Here is a 17,802-nt window from a genome sequence, read left to right as displayed (position 1 = left end):
AGCAGAAGTTTGGTGTTTTTTTCTTTTTCTTTTCTTTTTTTTTTTTTTTTGGTCATAATGGTGCAGACTCTGGGAATGGAGCAATCCCTGGAGGGAGAAGCTGGCTAGGAACAAGGTGGGAGGGAGAGCATTCCTGTGGTCTGACCCAGCAGAACAGCTCTTGTGTTCTTAGGTGATACTTGAGGGAAGAGAGAGATAAAAAGAGCTGACACTGAAAAAACAAAGAGAAGGACTTTGGGTGCTAGTTGAGAAAGAAGTTATTGAAACCACAACCAAACAGAAAACAGGTGAGAGATTTTTTTTTTTAACCCCAAACTATGAGCCTTAATTGAAGTGAGGCTATATATAGTGCAGGATACTGCTAGTATTGATTCATATAGAAAAAGGAATTACTGGAAAAATCTTGGTAGTTGAAAAAATAATAATAAGATTTTTGTTCATTCAGGCTGAATTGAGGCAGAAAATATAGTATGAGAACAAGGTAAGCTCAAAATAAAGGACAGCGCATCAACTCCTTAAAGCAGATGTGGAAGTTATTGAAAACTTCCTGAACTTCTCTTTAAGAAGGTATGGAGAGCCACAACACTGCCTATTCCATTCTTCTTTCTACTTGTATTTAGGGTATATATATTTAGATATAGACATAGTTGATCCTTCCTTACGTAGAAGAAGAAAGTCACTTTTTGCTGTCTTCCAACATCTTCAGACAGTTACACAGCAAAATCTGACCCCTAGACAATAATCTAGACACTTTAAAATAGAAACTGTAAAATATTGAAGCACTTTTCCATATCGTGACATAAAATCATATTTCTGTGTGAAATTATGAGGTTTAATCAGTTTTATGTTTTATGCATTATGTACTTATTTATGAAAACTATGCAAAAGGAAGTAATCAACATTTCTTACAAATTAAGCAAAAAGTAACAGTTTATTTCATATTAAAGTGTATTAAAAATGTCTCCTTTTTTCAAAATAACCTTTCAATCAAATTTTTAAAAGCATGATTGACAGCCCCCATAAGTGAACTTTTCTTTAGTCATACAATGGCAAGGCAAATTATCATTGGTATTCTAGAAGTAGACCTACTGTTTTGATGACAGATGATTAATATTTAAGTTGAAAGAATAGTTCTAAGCAATTTTTAAAGACCTTATACTTATTTTTTTATTTGCCTCATGAAATAGTTCTTCATGTAAGAACATTGTTATACACTTGTGAAAATTCTATATATAGAAGTCTCAACAGCATTACTTTATAATTACTTATTTATTTGCCTTTGTATTGATGTTGCATTGGAAATTCTACATGTGTGTACACAACTACATAATTACACAGCTTTATTTGAAAAGTAACAATAAAATTATATGCACATGGCATTTCTTCTGTGCACACAGGGTGACTTCCACTGAGCTACTGCTGAAAGGGGTAAAAATAAGTCTCTAATTTATACTCTAAACATCTCTCTGGTACCACCTTTACCAGGAGTATTGATGAAAAATGGTGAAGAAGATAAAGAATTCTTAAACAACAGTCACTGTAAGTGAATCTTTTATTTCTATGACTATACCCTTCTTGGATTCATGTCTTTTATTACACTATACATCTTGTTATTCTTGGGGTTAGATTCATTCATTGATTTTTTCAAATTAATTTTCGCATATTGTGCAACAGCTTGATCTCTGAAGAGCTCTCATTTTTTCAATTGTATTCCTCATATGTTTCTAATGTCAAACCCATTTCACCTCTATACCTGTACCTTGAAGGAGTGATTACTTTCCTGTAATCCCTCCTCCTTTACATCACTCAGAGTAAGTAGATTCTGACAACTAGTATTTGGACTGAGCACTAAAATCTGAAATAAAATACACTCCTTATTTTGTATATGTACATTTTGGCCAGTAAAGTTCCTAACGTTTATTAGAAACGTGAAAGTAATTCTCATTATACAAATAAGTAAGCATAAATATGTGAAAACACTCCCAGTTTAGGTATACCTTAAAATAGAGCTGTTGTAAATCTGTCCCATAAATTTATTTTCCTGTGTTTATTTTACACCAAAAAGACATCAGTAGCTCTTAGTCCCTAAAGATATATTTGATTTGTACACAAAAATAATAAGCTAGGATAGGATAATTCTGAAAAAAAAGAGAGCTCAAATCTTCTGGCTAGGAAATATTAAACAAATGGCCTAAACATAAATCTCCTCCTTGTTTAATGTCCTTGAAAACTAGATCTTTCTTTTTTGTTCTACTTTCCTGACCAGAAACTTTCCTATTTTGAAACTTTCCTAAATCTCAAAAATCCTGGATGCCAAAACACACAACATATGATAACTGTGTATTAGGTCTCCTAAATGGTCACAGAGGTGGCCCCAAACACAGTGCTATATACTATGAATGTGACTAGTCTGTTTTAGAGGCTATTAATCCCAATTGTCTGAAAACAAGCCTGATTGATTACTGCTTGGCTTCAGAACTTTGGATATGTTCTGGGACTTCTTTTATTTAGAACTGTAGGTGCAGCCTTAAAATACAATTGGTAAGATAGCTGTTGAGCACAGAGGAACTGAAGGCTTAGTAGTATGGGCTAATTAGGTGAGATATTTAAGTCTTTCTGTGTTGTGTAATGACACTTAGATAATATAATATCCTCTAATCCCTACCTTGTAGAATAAATGTTGTCCTGTGAAAGCATTTACTTATATCTTGCTACTCCAATATATGTTAGAGATGCTTATCTTCCGTATAAACCCAAAAAATTCAGCCAAAAAATGATACAGAGAGGGCTTTGCTTCAGTTTCCCACACACTTTCATTGTTTGAGATACCTTTTGGCATCCCACCTAAGATCCAGCTGCTGTTCTGGAATAACACTGGTCAACTAGAGGTCTTTTGGCATTTTTGCTGGTCCCAGATGGATATCTTGAATGCCCTAAGACATCTCAGTGTCAATAGATGTGTATGTAAAGTCAGTTTAATTGAGCCTTAAGTGTCTGGTTTAACACATTTAGAACCACCCTTTGGGGTCCACTGGCTACCCTAGCTCCATCTCTTCTAAGTATAGTCAAACATCTAGGTGGCATGGGGGGGGAGAGAGAGAGAAAGAGAGAGAGAGAGATGGACATGGACATAGACAGATATAATTTAGGTGTCCTGAACTCAAACTGAATGACACCTGAAGTACCTCCAAGACTGATGCAGCTCCACACTGCCCACAGCATAGAAGCCCTTCCTTGAGACGCACACATGAATGGGCTACTTGCCAACTATCTGCTCCCTAAAATTTATCCAGTCCAGTACCCACAGTATGGTAACTGTAAATACAGACGTGTCGTGGTTTAATCCCAGTCAGCAACTAAGCACCATGCAGCTGCTTCCCCCTCCCCCTCCCAGTGGGGTGAGGAGGCGGAAAGAAAAGAAAAAAAAGTAAAACTCGTGGGTTGAGATAAGAACAGTTTAATAACTAAAGTAAAATATAATACTAACAATAGTAATAATGAAATATAATAATAATAATAGTAATGAAAAGGAATACAACAAAAAAAGGAAGGGGGGGAAAAGGAAAAAAAAACAGTGCTGCACAATGCAATTGCTCACCACCCGCTGACCGATGCCCAAGCAGCGATCTGCCCCTCCTGGCCAACTCCCCCCTGTTTATATACTGGGCATGATGTTCCATGGTATGGAATACCCCTTTGGCTAGTTCAGGTCAGCTGCCCCGGCTATGCTCCCTCCCAGCTTCTTGCACACCTGCTTGCTGGCAGAGCATGGGAAACTGAAAAGTCCTTGGCTTAAGATAAGCACTACTTAGCAACAGCTAAAACATCAGAGTGTTATCAACAGTATTCTCACACTAAATCCAAAACACAGCACTGTACCAGCTACTAAAAAGAAAGTTAACTCTGTCCCAGCCGAAACGAGGACAATATGTCAGGACATAATGCAGATTTCTAAGACCTTACTCCCTTCTTGCTAATTAAAAGACCCTGATGAAGTCAATTGATAAGATTAATCGGTCAGGTTGAGTGGATTTACTGCAGAATATTTGGCTCTAAACTTCATAGAAGATAAAATATGTTTATATGCTTATCAGATGAAGTTCATATGAAAATGATCAGAAACAGTTGGGTTTGTAGAAATTTCACAGAATCTTTTATAACATAGTGATGAACCTGAATTTCAGAAAAATATGAATTGCAAACAATTTGTCATATAATCAGTGCTGGCTCAAAATGTAGACACTGAACAGTAAGACCTTGTAGAATATTTTAAATTAAGGATACTACCTTTTTCTACCAAGTCATTGAAGAAATTCGCAGGGCCTTCAAATATTGGGTTTGAAAAATTAGAATGACCTGATGCCATTATTACTTCAGCAAATTTACTTGAAGGTATTTTAAATGTGATTATTAAATCTTGTTTAACACCGCCCACAAACAAACAAACAAACAAACAAACAACACCCCCCCAAACATAAAGAACTGTGTCTCGCTTACTTCACACATGATATTAAAATGAAAGGCACCAATAGAGAAAGTATGTAGAATTCTTTCAACTGTTTGGGGGTTTTATATTATTGTCTAAGATGGTATACGAGTGAGGTGACTAACCTATGGAAATTGTATTTCAGATTTTATTTGTACTAATGTGTCCTGACACAGTACATAGAACTTAGGTCAGGGAAATTCAAGTTTAGTTGTCTCTCTTTTGGTTATTAAAAGTCTATAATTTTAAAATCTGAGTCATTATGGAGATTTTTCATCCAGTAAAGTTATGTTCAATGTTAGATGACAAAATATATAGGTTTTGAACGAAAATATTTTTATTTCCTAATAAAAATGCTTTATCTGCCTCTGCACTTACACAGTAAAATTTTTTGCATTTGAGAAAATAAAATCCAATATCTCTGATGAAGAGCAGAAAGAAATTTTTTTTCTAGATTTTTTCCCTAGATTTTAATCTTATCTACTGCCACCAGAACCTTTGCTGCAGTGATATATTTTTCAGTATTGCTTTTTAAAATGATAGTAAGAAATTAAGATCTTGAAAATTATCTGAGATTAATGAATAACCCATATTGCTATGTCCAGCTTTTAGATTTCCAACTCTGGGAAGGAAATTCATAAGCCCAAGGCAGAACAGTGAAACTTTCTGAAGATCAGGTAGGGACAGGTTAGGCAGCTGATACTAGAATAGGCAGAATTCTAAGCTTTTTAGAAACTAGATTAGAAAAATGTCTGGGGAGAAGAATAAAACTTAAACTCTGCCTCTTTTTTTTTAATTTATATAGCTACCCGCACTTCTGAGTTTGTGTGAAGCTGAAGTTCACAGCACAAAATCTCTTCTTACACATAGAAGCTTACGTCATATCTTTGGAAATGAAGTACCGGCTGATGCTTTCTTTGAAAACACAACTAATGGGAGAGGCAGTCACAAACATAGCCTTTCTCATAATGGCCTAAAACAAAAAGATCTCTTCAGATATTCAAATCATGTCAAAGGTGTCAGGATTAGCAGGCACACCAACATGACTGACATGGTGGGTTTCTGCTACTGACAACCTCATCAGGAAGGAGTAGTAGATAAGGCCTCCTTCAGACAACTGGAAGAAGCCTCATGTTTGTAGGCTCTGGTTCTCATGGAGGACTTTAACCATCCCAGTATCAGCTGGAGGGATGAAACAGCAGGGTACAAGCAATCCAGGATGTTTCTCCAGAGTGTTGATGACAATTTTGTGACACAAGTGATTGAGTTGCTGATGAAGGCAGAGGCTGTCCTGGACCTGATACTTACAAACAAGGATGAACTGGTCGGAGATGTGAAGGTCAGGGACAGCCTTGGTTGCAGTGACCATGAGATGGTGAAGTTGAGGATCCTGTAAGGAGGGATCAGGGCAAAAAACAGGGTCACAGATGTGGACCCTGGAGAGAAGAAGGGAACAAGAGAGATGGCTGACATTCAAAGACCACCTACTCCAAGCGCAGAAATGGTCCATCCCAACAAGAAGGGAAATTAAGCAAAAATGGCAGGAGGTCTGCATGGATGAAAAGGGATTTCCTGACAAAATTCAAATGTAAAAAGGCAGCATGAAAGAAGTGGAAGCAGGGACAACTGACCTGGGAGGAAGAGAGACACCCTGTCTGACCCTATCTGGGCTAGGAAAGCTGGACATCATCTGGAGTTGAATCTGGCAAGGGACATGAAGGGCAAAAATAAGGGCCTCTAGAGATACATCAGCAGCAAAAGGAAGACTAAAGAGTGTGTGGGCCAGCAGAAGAATGGGACAGGAAACCTAGTGACAAAGGGCATAGAAGACCAAGGTACTCAGTGCTTTTTTCATCTTAGTCCTTAGTGATACAACCAGCCTTCAGGAATTCCAGGCCTCTGAAATCACTGGGGAACACCTCGGTGGAAGAGGATCAGTTTAGGGAACTTGTGCAAACTGGACATGAACAGGACCATGACAAATGGGATGCACAAGTGCTGAGAGAGCTGGCCAATGTCATTGCAAGTACATTCTCTATCCTTGGAAATGTCATGGTAATTCAGGGAAGTTCCTGAAGATTGGAAAAAGGCATATGTCTCTCCTACCTTCAAGAATGGTGAGAAGAAGGATCCAGAGAACTACAAGGCTGGTCAACCTCACCTCAGTTCCTTGGACTATAATGGAGCAAATAATCTTGGAAACCATTTCCAAATACATGAAGGACAAGAAGGAGATTGGGAGTAGTCGGTGTGGATTTATGAAGGGTAAATAGAGCTTAACCAACCTGATAGCCTTCTATGACGAGGTGATTGGCTTGGTGGTAAGGGAACAACATTGAATGTTGTTTATCTTGGCTTTAGCAAGGCTTTTGACACTGTCTCCCATAGCATCCCATAGGCAAACTGATGAAGTATGAACTAGATAAATGGACAGTGAGGTAGACTGAAACCTCACTGAGCTGCCAGGCTCAGAGTCTTTTGACCAGCAGCCCAAAATCCAGTTGGAAACCAGTCACTATTGGTGTGCCCCAGGAGTCAGTCCTGGGGGCAATACTGTTTAATGTCTTCATTAACAATCTGGATGATGGGACCAAGTGCACCCTCAGAAAATCTGGAGATGATACAAAACTGGGAAGAGTGGCTGTCATACTGAGAGAACTGGGAATTTCTCAGACTGGAGAAGAGAAGGCTCAGGAGGTATCTTATCAGTGTTTATAAATATCAAATGGGAAGGTGTGAAGAATAGGGATCCAGGCTCTTCTCAGTGGTGCCCTGTGACAGGACAAGAGATAATGAGCACAAACTGAAACACAGGAAGTTCTGACTGAACTTGAGAAAACCCTTTTCATTGTGAGGATGTTTGAATGCTGGAACAAGTTGCTCAAAGAGGTGTGTAGTCTCCATCTTCGGAGACAATGAAAACCTCACTGGATGTGGTCCTGGGTAACTTGCTCTAGCTGACCCTTCTTGAGCAGGGCTGTTGGACTAGATGATCTCCTGAGATCCCTTCCAACCTCCACTATTCTGTGATTCTGTCTACAACTTCCAAAAAAATCTGAATCACTTAGCCAGAGATTAGGCTATCTAAGGGAAGACTCCTCTGCCCCTCCTTATGTTCTTGTTGCCTTTGGGCTACCCTAATGAAAAACATGTAAGAATTTTACCTCTGGAGGAAAAAAAGAAGCAAAAGGAACACGACTTTCTTTAGAAGGAGTGTAAACAGGGTGAAATTCAAAACACTGTTTATGCATCGTATTCAATGATTATAAACAGAAACCAGAACTTGGCAATCTTTCCCTCTCTCATTCCTTGACTGCACAGTACAATTTCTTTTCATGTTCTGCTCTCCCATCTCAGTGAGTCTTGAATTACTTTCTATGCAATGACACGTTTCGAACAGTATGGGAAAGGAGCAATAGATCTCATATGTCATCTCTCTGTGATGCTCATACACATGTATACAAAACTTGCATTGATTCTTCCTTCTCAAGGTATGACCTTGGTCTTCAGCCTCGAACTGGGAACTTAAAGCCCTGACACCCTATTTTCCTATCAGTTTTTCTAGTCATAACATAGTAAGTGAAATGGGACCAGACACTCATCTCCCAAGTGTAGTTATGAAAGAAATTAATTATTATTTCTGTTATATTTAATAAAATCAATACTGTTAGCTTTTGACAGGCATGCTCTGAAAGATTTGACTCTCCATTTGACTTTAATATATGAACTTTTAGCTTATAAAATTTATATGGTCTTAGATGTGACAAAAGTTACTTTATCATTCAGGAGATATACTCACTAAAATACTTTTACTTTTTACTTTTTTTTTTTATTTTCTGTAAAACAAATTTTTAGGTAGGTAATGAAATTTCTGATGTCTTAAAGGTTAGTGGACATTTTAATGAGCTAACATCACAGATTACATGTATGTATTCTCTTTAAGCTACATTGATAAAAACACGCACTTTAAGAAAAGTGTGATAAAAACATGCACTTTAAGAAAAGTGTGATTTCTCTCTTTTCATTTATTTTCTCAAACATGGGGCTGTGAATTCTCTTACTGTAATATGCATTTTTTTGAGAATTCATACAAATCTTATGGAAAAGTTTGATCATTAAATTTTCTACAAATTGAAAGAAATAATGAAAAAAGTAAATTAAAAGAAGTCGGCAGCTATATTGCAAAATCATGCCTTTAATGTTTAAATTTTGCCCATTTTGAGATATAGAGATATTCCCATAGAAATACAGAAAAAAAACCAGATATAAAATAGGGAAGAAACATGGAAGACAGCTCACTAACAATGTAATGTAAATTGTTTGGATGAAAACACGCTTTAATATGAAAATAAACTTAGGAGAATTCTCTTGCTGCACTGGTTGATGGATTATAAGAATACCTAGAACCTACATGGGGAGTAAGATTCGTGCTGTGCCACTCCATACAAAATTAATATCACTGTTGTATTACTATGCCACTTAGATTTTTCAACTACCTGCTGGGAATTAGAAGGGATAAGCATATCATCAGTAAGAATGTTTTCATATTAGGTAACACTTGCTTTGGTCAGGCATTTATTTCAATAACTGTATTTCTTCCCCTTTTTACACTCAGTGGCTTCAGAAACAACAAACATAGGATTTTTTTGACCAGGCTAATAGGATAAATTATTCTGAATTCACATATTTCAATAAATTAAAACCATTACAAATATCAAAACCATCCGAGTAAGAGGTGGAATCAACTCAAAAGAAACTTTTATATATTTATTTATTTTTTTTACTTGGCAAACAATTTGGAGATCTTGTTTCCTGGGTATTTTCTGAGGAAAGAGGTTTAATTATGATTATACAAATTATGAGGGTTCAAACTGATAAACAAAAAGAGAAGAAAAAAACTGACAGCTAACTAAGCTACAGCATCTGCCCAGTTGCATATTTGTGACTTCCTGAAATCATGGGTTGCAAACAGATTTTGAGAACTCCTCCTAAATAATGTAGAATACTGAGAAGATTGAGCTCCACCCTTGTCTTCACATAGTTTCTTCTTTCCACCATGATTTGAGCCTTTTCAGGGCATCCATGTTTTCTGTCTGCATTAAACCATCTTACAGGCTTCACAGAAGAGTCCAGGAGTTTAAATGAGGCAGTACTGAATCAAATTATACTGTTTTTATCTTTGCTTCCTCCCTTGGATTTTGGTTGGGAGAGTCCCACCAGAAGATGGAGGACTCTGTTTCTAGCTGATTATTTCAGCCTAAATACATTGCACATTTAATTTATTTGAGACTGTTAGTGAAAAACAGCACTACAGTCCTGTCTCAACCAGTTAATTTCACTTATGTTACTACATTCTATTGAATGAGACACATACATACATACGAACAGAGAAAAAATCCGTTCTGAAATACTACCTTAGAATTAAGTTATACTTCTTTCCCAACTTGTTATGCTCAAAATTTTGTTAGGGGTAAAAAGACAACACAACTTATGGATCCAATAATTTATTGCTAACCCAATTAAAACAAAAACTACTGCTAGTTCAGTTAAAATGAAAGTTATACATCAAAAATCCATAGTTTTCCATTAAAATAAATAAAAAAAGAAGAGGGAATTAATAATACAATTAAAATTGTAATATACAGGCTGTGCTGTCTTTATGCTGCTCCACTTTTCTGACTTTCTTTTTAGTCTTTCCAGTTGTTGAAGGATCCCTGAGCAGTCTTTCTTAGGCAAAGGGGAGGAGAGAAGCCTTCATGGCTGGATGTTAACAGCCCAAGTTCCTGACACGACAACGTCGATGCCGATGGTATCAGTGTCTTCCTCTTCTGGTTTTCTTCAGTTTTGAGTTCACGTGGGGTTATTTTATCATTGCTTGTCAGTTTGTCAGCTTCTCTCCCATTGCTCAGCAGTTCTATATTATGTTACAGGTTTTTTACTTATAGTTGTTTCCTGGACTTAAGAAGTCTAAGATTTACTGCCTTTGGTATGGATAACCATTAGGTCACACATTTAAGAAAAGAAATTCTCAGCAAGTTCAAAAAAAGTTCCAGTAAATTCAAGGCTTAGCAGTAACACACAAGTTACACAAGTAACAACAGTCTGTGGTTAAGCTATAACCACTTAAACATTTGGTTTTATTTTTAGACTTTTTACAATAAACTGCAAGCAAGACTATATTTATTGTACTACAAGAAAGATTGCATATTAATTGATGAAATGTTGTTATTATTATATTAAATTGGGAAATAGAAAAGCACAGGTGCAAAATAACTTCCTTCAGCGATGAGTTGGCTCCAAACATGAGACAGATTTATATCCATCCAGCTGAAAAACTGATGAAATTGAATACAGCTGATATTCACTAGCTTTGTTTTGGCTTGGTTTTGGTGAATGTTTGACCAATATATTGCTAGCAAATAAATAGCCATTGAATTAGGCTTTACAATGGCTGAACAGGATTGCACTGACACACACTGTAAATAATCAGCTACTCATTGTCATACCATACTAGTCCTTAGTGTTTATGATTCACATCAAGGAAATTGATAATGATGATCTGCTTTATTAGAGCCTCCAGTCTTTGCCAAAAGAGTTTACACACTTAAGAGCATATTAAATAATGCTTTCTGTCATACCAGCACTCTGTGAAGTTTAAGAACAGCTTAAGGAGGGTGGAGGAAGGCAAATATGACAGTAGCTTTGTCTTTAAATAGCAACAATTTTCAGTGCTGTTCAGTGCCCAGCTTCAAGCAGAATTTTTCTGTAGCAGGTATAGTTTATGCAAGAATGATATGCTGTTGGTATAACATTGATTTCATATTGTACATCTCTTCTATGACTTAACTGAAGCCAAGTACGTAAGGCTACTGTGTTGTCTTGGTCTTAGAATGGCCAGATCATCACAGGCTGTGGAAATGAAACCTAACAATATTTACAGTCATCAGATTATGGATTCAAAAAATATGATGTCTGAAATAAACTTTTTTTGCATTATTTATTCTCTATTTAGGCTGGAATTCCAGCAAATCATTTTTGGTTTATCCAATTTGTTCCGTTTTTCCTTAAATCATGTTAGCAGACATGGTCATAAGTAGTTCATCATTAGTCTCAGTAATCCATATTTGAATCTCTCCTTTTTTTTCTTAAATATTTTTTTTTCCCCCAATCAGAACCTTTTTATATGTATATAAAACTTTTCATATAGCGTGTTGAATTAGATTTTCAGTTTCGGGAGTAATCTAACATATAGGACTGTGAGGGACTGGAAGAGTTAATGTCTGTTAATGTCTCAAACATTGTAGCGGGAAGATAAGTAAATCGCTTGCAAGTGTTGAGACATTCTTTAGTTATCTAAAGACATGTGGGGGTAGGGACAGCCAAATGTTCGGTAGAATAAACAACTGAGTAACGGCTAAAGAAAGGCGATTCCACAAGAACATGAGTGGGACCTAGGTCACCTAGAGGGCAGTTGAGGAAGACTTCGGCCTTCACCCCAGCAATGCCCAGGAGGCAGATTACGACCACCTAGCAACTGCCGGCGCAGGCGCACACACAACGCCGACACGGAAGCAGGGACTAGAGACTGTATAAACAAGGGAACCCTTCCCCATTTTTGCGCGCGCCCGTCACCGGAGGATTGCCACGCTCGTCGCCGACATCGCGGGAAGATTGCCACGCTTCTCGCCGACATCGTGGGATCCAAGGGTGGTGACTATCTCTTTTCTTTCCCCCCCTCTCTTTTTTTTTCCTTATTCCTCTCTTTTCTCTCTTCTTGTGAACGTTTTGCTGCAACCCACGCTGCCCACCGTTACGCCTTCCGCAGTTTGGATTGTTCGAATAAAGCATTCAAAGTGATCGTTTGGTGTCGTTTCCCCTCAATTTAGCCCGGGGGGATCCCAGAACCTCTACGGCCCTCTGGTCTGTCCGGTCCGGGTCGTAACAAATTTGGCGTAGTCGGCAGGATCCCCTCATTGGTGCTAAAGCGATCACTGGGACTCGGCTTTTACCAAAGCCCCTCTCTGAGAGGAGTCATACACCAGGGGAGACAGTCCTCTGAGGACTAGTACGGGATCTGGTCCCTATAATTGTATACTCATAATGGCCTCCCTGGGAGGACCGACTGTAGATTGCACCCCTCTCCTGGAGAGGTTAGAGGGCTATAGCGCCCGACTTTCTCTCTCTGGTATGACTTGGGCCCATAATAATTGGCACGATCCACAAGCGGTAGCCGACAGAATTTCCAGCTTGGCTAATGAACGAAAACTGAAACAAGGGAAGGGGAAGGCAGTAGTTTGTGCGGTTTTAGGAGCAGCTCTGGTGGCAGCACAACGGAATAAACACATGGCCCAACACGTGGAAGGGGAGACAATAAAATCCCTTCAAGATCTGGTGGGGGCTCTGCAGGAGCAATTAGGAAATGAGACAAGACATCTCTCTGACCAGCTTACCGCCGAGCGGGTGACTAACCAACGGCTACACACCGCTTTGACGGAAGCTTTGGAGCGGGAGCGAATATTGCGGGAACAATTAGATGAAATCCGCTCCCCAATTGTTGTAGAAAATTCGGATGCCGATTTTGACGAAGGGAAAAATCCAAAATCGTTATACCCTCTTAAAGACCTAGATCCTATAAGAGAAATATTTTCTCTTGCGGGGAGGGAGCTGTAATGCGACCTTTGATTAAAACTGAGACTGTGGATGGTGGTCAAGGAGGGCCCCAACAAGTTACCACTCGTATCATTCCCTATTCTCCCACTGATTTGGGTAAAATTCAGGAGAAATATTCCCGGGGCCCCCGAGAAACTGAAACTGAGTATGTGTGGAGAGTGTCTCTTACCGGGGGTGACCGTATCTTGCTGAGTGAGGACGAGGCGAGAGGATATTGGGGTCCGGGAGTTTCTCTAACCACAAATGACAATAGAGAACCTTTGTCCTTGACCCAAAGAGTGGCATACTGGGCGGGTGGATTGGATCCCATGGAAAGGGGAGACCCCTTCTCGATTAAAACGCCTACGGCGGGGCACATTTTAGAGAGTGTACAGAAAACTGCGTGTCTCCAGTTGATGCATGACCGGTTATTGGTTCCGCAACAGCCCTCCCCCATGCAATACGTGGCAGACCCCGACAGGTTGCATCCCCTTCTAAGAGGATTACCTGATGCTTTGAAATTATATGCGGTGCAACTACAAGATCGGTTGAGGGCGCCCCGACCCCAGAGGAGGGGAGGCCCCCCGGAGACGACATGGGGAGGGGTGGCACAAGAATTGATTAATTACGGGAGACGGATGGGATTTACCGGCCAGGGAGAGACAAAATCCAAGGCGGACCTTAGGAGGGTGGAAGGTAATGGGCGAATAAAAGCTGCACCCCCGAGGCCGACGCGGCCCCGATAGTAAAAGATATGCGTTATGGACAAAAGGCATCTCAAAGGAGATTCCCAGGGAGGTGATGGATGGGTTACCCACCCCCGATCTGGAAAGTTTGGTGAAAAGCTGGGACAAAATAAAGGAAACCCCATCTCCCTCAAACCCCAAGGATTTTGTCCTCCCATCCCGGGAACCTGAAACAATAATCCCATCCGCCCCCCCCCAGGAGACTGCAATGATCGATCTGAGCGTCCCGGAGTCGGGAAACCTCCTCCGCCGTCCCCAGTCGGTGAGCCGGGGGATGGCCGGTGGATCTATTTAAGGAGGCTCACAGAAAACGACAAAGGGGACTTGTTAATTACCTTTCCCCTGGGTCCCTTTAAAACTCCAGTCACCTTTTTAGTAGATACCGGAGCCCAGATGTCGGCTCTCCGGGAGGACGTGGCTAACCGCTACGGGATAGTGGCGGATAAAAAGCGAATTTGGGTTACTGATGTGTTTGGAAATTCCAGACCCCAACCGACTGCTCGAGTAAAATGCTGGTTGCCTGGGGACGAATCCCCGATAGAGGTTTTGATGATATTGGGGAGGTTGCCGACGAACATCTTGGGACTTGATTTGCTCCGAGGGCGTGCTTGGGTGGACTCGAAGGGAAAAGAGTGGGTGTTTGGTTTACCGACAGTCACGGTGCGACTGCTACAATCCGCGCCGGAATTACCCCCGTCTAAGGTTGTGAATGTTAAACCCTATCCTCTCCCTCTAGGAGCTAGAGAAGGGATTGCTCCTGTGATTTCAGACCTGAAAGAAAAGGGAATAATTATCCCTGTACATTCCCCCTATAATTCTCCCGTTTGGCCTGTCCGCAAGCCAGACGGCAGATGGCGGCTAACAGTCGATTATCGGCACCTAAACGCCAATACAGGCCCCTTAACCGCCGCGGTGCCAAACATAGCAGAACTGATCGCAACCATCCAGGAACAAGCACACCCGATTTTGGCAACCATTGATGTAAAAGATATGTTCTTTATGGTTCCCCAGCAGGACTCAGACAGAGAGCGTTTTGCTTTCACGTGGGAAGGTGTACAATACACCTTCACTCGCCTTCCCCAGGGCTATTGTCATTCACCGACTATTGCCCATTATGCTTTAGCACAGGAACTTGCCCAAATTACCCCCAGAGAAGGAGTCAAAATATATCAGTATATTGATGATGTGCTAATCGGTGGCCCTGATGTTTCCGTGGTAGGACGGACTCAGGAAGACATAATTACCCATTTGGAAAATTTAGGACTCCAGATTCCAACAGGGAAAATACAACTCCCGTCCCCTGAAGTGAAATTTCTAGGCATCTGGTGGAGGGGAGGAACAGTGTGCATTCCCTCAGAGACCTTAACTACCCTCCAGCAAGTGAAAGCGCCTGGTAACAAAAGGGAGCTTCAACACGCTTTAGGCCTACTGGTATTCTGGAGAAAACATATTCCGGACTTTTCTATTATAGCTCGACCTTTATATGACCTGACGAGGAAAAGGACCTCTTGGGAGTGGACCCCTGTCCATGAGGAAGCCTTAAAACTATTGATCTTTGAGGCTGGGGTATACCAGGCTTTAGGGCCAATACACCCGACTGATCCACTCCATATTGAGTGGGGCTTTGCCATCCACGGCCTATCAATACACATGTGGCAGCGTGGACCTGAAGGACCAACTCGCCCTGTCGGGTTTTACTCGAGAAGCTTCAAAGATGCTGAAAAACGATATTCAATTTGGGAGAAGGGTCTTTTTGTAGTTAATCTAGCCCTACAGGAGGCTGAAAAAATCACAAAGCAACAACCGATTATTTTGAGAGGGCCCTTTAAGGTCCTGAAGCCAGCGCTGGCTGGGACCCCACCCCCGGCAGGGGTTGCACAGCGAGAAACAGTCAGGAAACGGTATGCGCAGTTAGATCACTATTGTCATGCACGAAGGGTAGAAGAAGGGGCACTTAAGGTACTCCAAATACAGGAGTCACCTGATAGCCAATCCAACCAGGATACCCCTCCTTCCCTTATAAAACCAGCTCCTCCATTTGAACCTCATTTGAAAAATGTGTGGTTTACTGATGCGTCCTCAAAAAGGGAGGGAAAGGTGTGGAAATATCGGGCAGTAGCCTTACATGTTGATTCGGGGGAGCGGATTATAACGGAAGGGGAGGGAAGTGCTCAGGTGGGGGAGTTGGTGGCAGTGTGAAGTGTGATTAAAAGAGAAGCTGAGAACAAAGAATTGACTTTTATTTACACAGATTCATACGCTGTATTCAAAGGATGTACCGAGTGGCTCTCACCATACACAACGCAACCACCACCATAGAAGAAGCGCGAGAGAAGATGAGAGAGGTAACAGAGAAAACCGGAGGACTTTTTCAAGCGATGCAGCCCAAGGATCGGTTTAACAGCTGGGATCCGAAAACTTGGCTCACCTCTCTTGCAGGCTCACTGGGACTTACAGGTTGGGGAAAATGGCTTGTAAACATTGGCCTCATGATACTGTGTGGATTTTTATTTTTGATAATGGGCCTTGCAATAGGCAGATGTATGATCTCTCGCTTGCTATCTTCCATTACATCTATTCGTCATGTACGGATCACAACGGTCGAGGAAGACCTCAGGGAAAGTGACTTTTGAATATTGTTGTAATGTTAGGGCTGTGGGTTCCTGCTTTGCCTATTCTTGTTACTCTTACCTTGTGTTTCCTCCTCTTGCTGTCTGTGAAGTCGCCACCCTGGATGAGGATTGTATGGACAATGTTTGAGCCACGGGGTGGTGTGAGGGACTGAAAGAGTTAATGTCTGTTAATGTCTCAAACATTGTAGCGGGAAGATAAGTAAATCGCTTGCAAGTGTTGAGACATTCTTTAGTTATCTAAAGACATGTGGGGGTAGGGACAGCCAAATGTTCGGTAGAATAAACAACTGAGTAACGGCTAAAGAAAGGCGATTCCACAAGAACATGAGTGGGACCTAGGTCACCTAGAGGGCAGCTGAGGAAGACTTCGGCCTTCATCCCAGCAACGCCCAGGAGGCAGATTACGACCACCTAGCAACTGCCGGCGCAGGCGCGCACACAACGCAAACGATACCAGCCGACACGGAAGCAGGGACTAGAGACTGTATAAAACAAGGGAACCCTTCCCCATTTTTTGCGCGCGCCCATCAACGGAGGATTGCCACGCTCGTCGCCGACATCGCGGGAAGATTGCCACGCTTGTCGCCGACATCGTGGGATCCAAGGGTGGTGACTATCTCTTTTCTTTCCCCCCCTCTCTTTTTTTTTTCCTTATTCCTCTCTTTTCTCTCTTCTTGTGAACGTTTTGCTGCAACCCACGCTGCCCACCGTTATGCCTTCCACAGTTTGGATTGTTCGAATAAAGCGTTCAAAGTGATCGTTTGGTGTCGTTTCACCTTAATTTAGCCCGGGGGAATCCCAGAACCTCTACGGCCCTCTGGTCTGTCCGGTCCGGGTCGTAACAAGGACTGTTCACATTTATGAGTCATCACGGGAATGGGATTCTGCAACAGTGGAAAATAAAAACCAAGGTTTAATACAGATTTGGATACCTCTATGAGAGTGCCATTTGAAGTTGTTAATTAGGCTGCATGCAACTGGTGTATCTCCTCCCCAAACGTGGGGTAAACTTATTCTCTGGAGGGCAGGCAGTGAGTGTACTGTTTTGCATCTAAAATGGCCTTCATGTTTAGGAATATAATTTATTCATTTTGTGTAAGTAGGTATTTCACTCAATGACTCAGCTCTGGACTCATAATTGAATTTCATTGTACCTAAAAAGACAGTCTGAGAATGATACAGTTTATTTAAAACAATCTTTAGGGAAAATATAACTACATTTATCTTAACCAGATGCAAAAGAAAGTAGTAGTAAATCATGCAGGACTTTATAATTGGTTTGACTGAA

General features: G+C 40.8%; 1 protein-coding gene across 1 annotated transcript; it reads left to right on the top strand.

Moving 5' to 3' along the window:
- The first annotated feature begins 12,586 nt into the window (after positions 1-12,586).
- Positions 12,587-13,881, top strand: LOC127029640 (uncharacterized). The gene is made up of 2 exons (XM_050915373.1): positions 12,587-13,039; positions 13,147-13,881. Exons 1-2 carry the CDS (start codon positions 12,587-12,589, stop codon positions 13,879-13,881), a joined length of 1,188 nt encoding a protein of 395 aa, XP_050771330.1.
- The last annotated feature ends 3,921 nt before the right edge of the window (positions 13,882-17,802 follow it).

Source organism: Gymnogyps californianus, chromosome 1, assembly GCF_018139145.2.
Source record: "Gymnogyps californianus isolate 813 chromosome 1, ASM1813914v2, whole genome shotgun sequence".
Lineage (NCBI taxonomy): Eukaryota > Metazoa > Chordata > Aves > Accipitriformes > Cathartidae > Gymnogyps > Gymnogyps californianus.
Note: the sequence above shows the minus strand (reverse complement) of the source record. Positions and strands in the feature narration are given on the sequence as shown.